This window comes from Apaloderma vittatum, unplaced genomic scaffold (genome assembly GCF_000703405.1).
Source record: "Apaloderma vittatum isolate BGI_N311 unplaced genomic scaffold, ASM70340v1 scaffold26197, whole genome shotgun sequence".
NCBI classification, from domain to species: Eukaryota; Metazoa; Chordata; class Aves; order Trogoniformes; family Trogonidae; genus Apaloderma; species Apaloderma vittatum.
In genome coordinates this window covers 2,550-10,553 of record NW_009724943.1, presented here as the reverse complement: position 1 = coordinate 10,553, position 8,004 = coordinate 2,550, and the positions used below count along the sequence as shown (strand labels likewise).

Here is an 8,004-nt window from a genome sequence, read left to right as displayed (position 1 = left end):
ATCTCTGCCGACACCCTGCTCTTCCCTCCCTCGCCTCGAAGGGGTCCTCTTCGAGTTGTGTCCTTCAAGGGTGGTGGCAGGCAGGGTGACACCAGCTATGTGGCTGCAAAGACCACGAGTGTGTCCGTGGCCAACATCATCTGGCTCGGCTCAGGGGTGGCTCAGTGAGCACAGAGCAGCAGGAGAGTTACCGGTTTGGGGTGGAAATGTGGCTGATGCACAACACTGTGAGGTTTGTAATGGGCTCCCTCTTTTCTGCGTGCTAGATTCTAGCTCCGAGGAGGACGAAGAGGAGGACGAAGAGGAAGAGGAGGAAGCAGAGGACTATGGGACAGACGGCACTGACAGGCTTTCGTCTCCTGCCCTCGACGAGAGTGGCCTGGGCCTCCTAGCCAGGTTTGCCGCCAGCGCAATGCCCAGCCCCATCGTTCCCCCTCCGCTTTCCATCATCCAGCTGGAGGCCAAGCAGAAGGCGAAGAAGAAGGAGGAGCGGCAGAGCCTGATGGGTGAGTTGCTGTGGTTTGGGTCGGTGCCGTGGGGGCGAAGCGGGAGGTTCGGGAGGTCCCAGCCGTGCCATGAGAGGACGGGTTGTTACCCAGACCCTGTCTTGCCTTTTCTGTGCTTTCGGCTACTTGGGCTTGATGTGGAAGGTGGGGGTGAGCCTGGCAAGAAGACAAGAACCGGTCATGGGTATGGCAGGTCGAGCAGCTGCAACCTTGGCTTCCCTAGGAGCAGTTGCCTGTGGGTTACTCAAAATTCCCTCTTCTACCTGGTGAATCCTTATCAGTCATGCTGCAAAGGCAAGCAATGGGATTTTGTGTCTGCTTGGTCCCACTTGAAGGCAGTGGGCTGCTATTACGTTGTAGGGAAGGAAGCACATGCTCAATGCGGCTCATCTTAGACGCCCAAGAGAAGCAGAGACACCCAAGCGGAGGACAAATCATCAACCCATCCCATCAGCTTCCTCCTAGAAACTGGCCAGCGAGACTTGAAGCAAGCATTCCTTCCTTTGCTCATGTGTTTGCAGCGCCAGACCTTGTGTTTCTGTCCCCGTCTCTGTCTCAGATTCAGTGTGTTACACGGAGCTGGGAGTTTGATTTCGTCCCCTCCCTGTGCCTTGCTGCGCAAGTGCCCGTTGGTGACATCGTTCCTGGTCAGACAGATCTATATGGACTCCATTTATAAATTCTCTATTAATATTTATTAAGTGATAATGGAATTTATAGCATGCTTTGGAATGGAAAGCGATGTCTTCCTTGGGAACCTGGCTTGTTTTAGCACCATTTCCAAGCTATATTAGGCTTTCACCAGCTTGTTCCAACAGCCTCGGTTAAGAATTTATCGCCTTGTAACCTGCCCTCCTTGAAACTGGAAGCCTCTAGAAATTGTCTCATGCAGCAGTGAGAGAGAAAGGGTGTTGTAATTTCCAACGTATTTTTCAATTTAAGCCTTGACAACTTTGATTTTGACAGACTTGGTCTTTTCCTGTTCGGACTGGGGTTGTCTCAGGGGACAGAGGTTTGGGCAGAAGAGGAGAGCAGGTTCCTGCACACTGAGTTGACCCAGGGAAGTGAGCGTGTTTGGGAGAGAAGGACAGAGAGAAGATGCTCTCTGTGCTTGTGCCTCACATTTTGATTTCCTCACATGAATGTCGTTTGGCACCTTGTGTGCTTCCAAAGGTTCGTCTGTGCACGGTGGTTATCAGAGCAGGGACCCTTTGCTGTTGGGCTTGAGAAGATTTTCTACCAACCTCCCTGGCACGAAGGGGAGGCCTCATTTGAGTCCTTGCTGGCCTGAAGGCAGAGTCATGCAGAGAGGGCAGAGGGGCAGTGGGCTGGAGGATGATACAAGAGAGATCTTTGGCTGATGCTCTTTTTTGGAGAGGGAGAACCAGGTTCTGCTGATGTTAGAACCCATCTTCAGAGCTGCTGTGCCACCCCAGAGGGCCAGTGCCCTGGGATATAAATTCGTTTTAAAAATCTGGGCTCAGTCTCTTTTTCCAACATAGACTTTGCTACATGACCTTGGGCAAGGTTCTTCCTCACTGTGCAGCCACAGGGCTTTGCCTACCTCCTGCCTGTGTTGCTGGGTCTGTCGGTGCTGCCTCAGTTTCCCTTCTGCCCCTGGAAACACGTGATCTAGCTGTCCTTTGTCAGGTTCTGGGGAACACACTGAAGGTGGTGAACATCTTGGCGTCGCTACGATATTTCAGGCCTCTGGGTAGTGCTGCGCTCCTGGTGCTGACCAGAGGCCAATGCAAGGGGATTTCCATTTGCCACAGACAAAAGATCGTTTGCCTCTCTTCACTTAAAGCAATTACCCAAGCCAATAAAAACATCTGTAGTGTCTACTGGCCAGTGGGAAAAAAAATAAGCTTGAAATACGAGTTTATTCAATTTGTTAAAGAGATTGTTCTCCTGAAACGAAGGTAAGACCGGAACGGACTCCCACTGGGAGGGGAGGAAGGCTCAACGGTTCATGATAGGCTTCAAGCTGAGCAGCTTTTTATATAGAGGGGTAGAGTATCTTGTCTCTTAGGAGCGTCTCTGCAGGGTTTTGGTTGTGGGAGAAGGGAATAAAATGGAGGCAGGGAACACACTGAGCCAGACTGCCTAAATGGGTGGGCTCTGCTTTGGGGCAGGAGAGACTTAGTTTCTGGGAAATCAGTGTTTTATGGAGTGGAAATGCAGATGTGAGGGATGTGGGGATTGGAAAGGGGAACAAGCAAGGGCTCTGTTGAAAAGGCATCTGCCACGGAGCTTCCAGTGGGATGTGGCCCCTCTTGGCTCAGCCGGGGCTTTGACTGATAGTTAAATTTAAATCCTTTGCACCTAGGGACAGAATTTGAATACACTGACTCGGAGAGTGAGATCAAGATCAGGAAGAAGTCACCTTCAGGGCTGCTGCGAGGAAAGAAGGGGCCGCTGGAGACAAGCAGCATCCCCCCAAGCCAGGCCCCCAGCAGCCTTGATGCTGGATCTGGGAGCGCTGACAAGGCCAAGCTTGGGTCTGAGAAAGGCCGTAAGCTCAAGAAATTCAAGTCCCCCAAGGACTTGAGCTTTGAGTTTGGGCTGGAGGCCAGCGACGATGACCTGTGGAACCGGCGCCGGAGCGAGCGGATCTTCCTCCACGATGCCACCACGTCCTCGGCCATGCTGACCCCTGCGGCGCCTGCCAGCTCCACTCCTGTCTCCAAGCCTGGACGCTGTGGCAAGGGGGCACCCATGAGCCCCAAAAAGGAGGGCAGCAAAGGGAAGGAGAGGAAGGAGCTAAGCAAGGTGAGGAATCCTCTGGCAGAAGTGGTGTGGGACCCTTGGGAGCTGACTGGGAGGAGAGGATGATCAACTCCTCAAGGGCAGAGGAGAGTTGAGTCCTGTCTTAGCAGTTGCCCAGGACTGTTTTGTTCCCCGTGTCACCCTTCCGAGCCCCACGTACGCCCGGAGGGGCTGTTAGGCTTGGATCTGACAGGGAATAAAATCTTGTTGTATTTGAACAGGATGGGTTACTCGTGTCACCTTACCTGTCCCGAATTGATCGTGCTTGGATTGGCCAGAGCACAATACTGCATTAAAACATCTGAAATCCCTCTTCCACCCCCTGTATAACTTCACCCCTTGCTGAGCTGTGTCCCCCATGCTGGCCTTTAAGGCTGTTCAGCTTTTATATGGTGTCTTCTGAGGGCTGTCCCTGGCTGGCAGTGGCCATGATCTCTGGGTTGATGACACTTCATCTTGGCTGAAAGCTCGGCTCTCGCAGGCTCTGGTTCAGTTTATGGCAGCACTGTGAAGGAGCCCTGGTTGTGAGAAGGGTTAGACAAGTTAGTTGTGACATGAGGCCAGCTGAAATCTTCTTGGAGCTCTTTGAGGGAAGGCTTTATGAACAGAAATTGCTCTCCAGGGTAATGAAAAGCTGTTCCTAAAATGTGTGAAACCTGAAAGCAGAGCTGGGAGATGTAGGACATGGTGTGATCAGTGATCTAACTGCCGCCTGAACTCCATCCTACCTGTGCAGAGCCTGCTTTGCTCCACCTTTACCCTCTCCTTAGGCCCAGATCTTTACCAATCCTCTCTTTGCTGATAGGAGTGTTTTCTTTTTCTTCTTAGCAGCGGAAGAAGGGTAAAGAAACGCCCTGCTGCTCCTCCTCATCGTCTGTGTCTCCTCCTGGCATCCCTAGCTCCCCATCTGATGTTCGTGTCAGCCTGGCGAATACCCTGGGCTCCACCAAGAAGAGCAAAGCCAAGGTGAAAGCCAAGGAGGTGAAAAAAGAGGTGAGGAGCTGGTTCTAGCCTGGGTGAACTGGAGAGAGGCTGGCAGAGCCCTGCTCATTTCCTGGGCTGTTGCAGTGTGAGTGAGGAAAAAGAGATGTGCAGGTTTTCCAGGTAAAATGCTGATTTGAGAAGCCTGAAATCCAAGAGAGACTATTGGGTAGTGCCTGCTGCTGCCGTCTGGAGTTCTTTTGTCTTCATCCCCCAAATTAACGAGCAGGGAGGATTTTCTCTTAAGGCCTCCACAGGGTGGAGAGAGAGTCTTCATGGATAACACTGACCAAGGAGACAGTGATGGAATTGCCTTGCTCAGCTCTGGGAGAGCCAGGTCACAACTGGTTTCTGCTCCGTTGCTGTAACTTGTCTCAAAACACACGACTTCTCCCATGATTTCCGAGCGTAGTGCTTATGGTCTGTATGTAACAGCAAGAAGTGGATCGTGGGGGTTTTGAGAAGAGAGAGGAGCAGAGCCTGCTGCCTTTTCGGTGAAGGCAGAGTGTCAAGAACGCTGTGCAGAGGTGGTGAACGCAGAGCAAAGCTGCAACTGTCTGCTCCGCAGCATCTCTCCTAACCTCCAGGTGTGAGATTTGGCTAGGATGGGTGAAATAGCTTTTGGTGAGCTGTCAGCGATGCTTGGCGATAAACCCAGAAAAATAAAGGTGCAAAAAGCAAGTTTGGGTACACCCGCTTACCTCTCTGTGTGATTAACATTGCTGAGGATGGAGACAAGTTTGTCCCAGTATTCTCAGGTTGTTTGTTGCTGGAGGAAGGTGGGACGGGGTGAGTCTGCTGCCTGTTGTCACCCAGCTGACGTGCTGCTTGCTCTCCTGCAGAACCGAGGGAAAGGAGGAGCTGTCAGCAAGCTCATGGAGAGCATGGCAGCAGAGGAGGATTTTGAACCCAACCAAGACAGCAGCTTCTCGGAGGATGAGAACATCCCGCTGAGCATGCTGATCGAGCGACCGCCCACACCAGGTGAGGGCAGGAGAGGCTGGGGAACTAATGGAATATGTAGCTGGGCAGATTTCCCAGGGCTGCTCCGAAGAGGACTGTGCTGTGTTCACATGTTCCTCATCCAAAGCCGTGAGTCCTTGGGGTGGAGGTACCACTTCTCCAGTCGGTTTGGCTTGTCAACACTACGCCTTATCAGAGTGGCCCACTGCGACACGTAGATAAGTCCAGTCTCTGAGCTGCCCTGTATTCATTTACTGGTATATTATTATTACCAAGACTGGGAACTTAATTATTACCAAAAGGGGAACACTTTCCTCTGCCAGGAGCTAAGCTGGAGAGAGCACGTCCTTTCTGCAAAGAGCTTGCCACTCTTTTCCTAGGGGACTGTGATGCTGGGAGTATGAGATTTCCCTCTCCCCTTGCTGTTACTTTTCCATGTGTGATTCCCTCTAATCCTCATCTTGCTCCAACACCTCACAGCTCCCCGCTCCTGCATAATTGACAAGGATGAGCTGAAAGACGGTCTGCGTGTCCTCATCCCCATGGATGACAAGCTGCTCTACGCCGGGCATGTCAAGACAGTGCATTCACCAGACATGTGAGTTGAGGGGCTGCCATCTCCACCCGGGCTCTGCCGGCAAACAGGAACGGAACTGGTGCAGGGATCAATTTGGGGGTTGTGTAGAGCTGACTGGAGAGAGACTGACAGAGTCTGGGAGGGAGGGAAGGAAGGAAGGAAGGAGAGCTCTCTCTGCTGTATCAGGGTTGAGGAAAATCCAGGTACATGTACTCGAATCCACTGGTCACAGGGCTCAGAGCGAGGTGTTAGCTGATGGGGGTGATGTCTTCTGTGTGCTGTGTCTGACCAGGCTTTTCTGTTTCAGATATCGTGTGGTGGTGGAAGGCGAGAGGGGAAACCGTCCCCACATTTACTGCCTGGAGCAGCTCTTGCAGGAAGCGGTACGTGAGGCTAAAGGGTGCCTGGCCTTGGCTTCCCTGAGGCCTGTTTTGGGGTGGAGGAGACAAGCTGGAAGGCCCCTCCTCTCACAGCTGGGGCTGCAGGGATGCCCTAGTCCTGCCTTCGTGGCCAGTCAGGGCAGAGCTCCTCTTGGTGGGGGTGGCTGCCTGGTGGCTGAGCATCCCACTGGCAGTGGGCACTAGGCCTGAATTCCAGCGGGGACAGTCCGTCATGCTGCCGTGTGAGCAGACAAGAGCCCATTTCCAAACTGCCCCTTGCCTTCTCCAGAGCTGCTTTGCTACATACCAGGTGTGGTGGGATGGTCTCTGCTGGCGCCAAGAACGTCAGTAATTGCTTTCCTCTTGCCCTGAGCAGATCATCGATGTGAAACCACCTTCGGTGCGATTCCTGCCAGAGGGCACGAGGATTGCAGCCTACTGGAGCCAGCAGTACCGCTGCCTCTACCCGGGGACAGTTGTCCGAGGTAAGGCCACCCTGGCTGCTCTGTGCTACAGAGTCCTGCCTGTCCTGAGAGATGTCGGGTTTGTCCAGGAAAGCCCTGAGGTCTGCTGTGAGTGTCCTGGGGATCAGAGCTGACCCGTTCCTCTCCTCTGAGTCGTACCCAACTTGGTCGTGATGCTGGTTTAGTAACATCCTCTTCATCCGGAAGATGTATTCTCGTAGGAAGAGGTCTGAGCAATTTAGGAGGCTGAAATATCAGAGAACTTCAGGACACTTCAGAAAGTCAGAATTAACTCCGGACACCAAAGATTTCTGAGGTGGTAGAGGTTTCTAAATCACCTGCGCTCTCAGAGATTTGCCTCTGACACATCAACTTCCCTATCTGGTCCAGATCAAAAGCCAACAAAGAGCCCTGGACGGTTCTGCCATGGCTGGTCTTGCTTTTGGGCACTTGGTCGTGCTACATGTATGAAAGCAAGAATTACTTACAAGTTATAGACATGGGATTCTGATGCCAGAAGAGAGAGTGAGAAACACAGCTTATTTCTCTGAGAGAGAAGGTGAAGAATTTCAGCTTGTGATTGCTGAAAGTAGTAACAAAAATGCAAGTCAAATGAAAAAAAAAAGTGCACTGAAAAGAGAGATTTTCTGCAAGAGCAGAGTGAGATTAGGGGAAGAGGTGGGAAGTCAAACTGGGATGATTGTTGTGTTCTGGAGCAGTGGTGCTGACTGGGAAATTTTATATTGAATGGGCTGGTTTAGTATTATCAGGGACTTTCTGTTGCAGAGCGAGTGTTCTGTGCTCTCCCTGCACAGCCTAGGAGAGGTGGTGATGGGTTGTTCTGGGTCCCCACTTCCCTCAGAAGATCATTGTGCTCTGATGTTTGTCCCTAATCCCATTTGCTGCTTTCACAACCAACAGGAGTCCTGGATCTGGAGGAAGACGGTGATCTCATCACAGTAGAGTTTGACGATGGGGACACAGGACGTATCCCTCTCTCTCACATTCGGCTTCTCCCACCTGACTACAAGATCCAGTGTGAGTCTTGTTGTTCAGTTTTTTTGCATGACACTTCCCGCTGTGAAATGTAGAGAGTTTTGGGCCACCTGCCTCTCAGATTTTGGGACAAGTTCACAGACTTTCACAAAGGTTGCGTGATCAATTTATGGACACACATAGCTGGGCTGGGTATACAATCCATGGGGAAAAAGTCCCAGTCCCTGTTGCTGAATTGGTAGGGATGCACTCGCTGTGTTCCATCTCTGTTTTATGTGTTCTTTGACTGTATTTGACCATCTCCCTGACCTGTTCTAGGTGCTGAGCCTTCCCCAGCCCTTTTAGTGCCCAGCACCAAGCGCCGTAGC

At 52.0% G+C, this 8,004-nt stretch overlaps 1 protein-coding gene across 1 annotated transcript in view; it reads left to right on the top strand.

Moving 5' to 3' along the window:
• Nucleotides 1-264: 264 nt before the first annotated feature.
• LOC104276427 (trinucleotide repeat-containing gene 18 protein-like) overlaps nucleotides 265-8,004 on the top strand; it is a gene marked incomplete at its 3' end in the record, with an annotated part of 10,201 nt that continues 2,461 nt past the window's right edge. The window contains exons 1-9 of the mRNA XM_009872731.1: nucleotides 265-506; nucleotides 2,836-3,278; nucleotides 4,107-4,268; nucleotides 5,099-5,240; nucleotides 5,700-5,817; nucleotides 6,104-6,179; nucleotides 6,553-6,661; nucleotides 7,562-7,678; nucleotides 7,955-8,004. The exon at nucleotides 7,955-8,004 is cut by the window's right edge and continues 103 nt beyond it. Of these exons, the coding sequence (XP_009871033.1) occupies nucleotides 413-506; nucleotides 2,836-3,278; nucleotides 4,107-4,268; nucleotides 5,099-5,240; nucleotides 5,700-5,817; nucleotides 6,104-6,179; nucleotides 6,553-6,661; nucleotides 7,562-7,678; nucleotides 7,955-8,004 (1,311 nt within the window). The remainder of the gene's footprint in view (nucleotides 507-2,835; nucleotides 3,279-4,106; nucleotides 4,269-5,098; nucleotides 5,241-5,699; nucleotides 5,818-6,103; nucleotides 6,180-6,552; nucleotides 6,662-7,561; nucleotides 7,679-7,954) is intronic.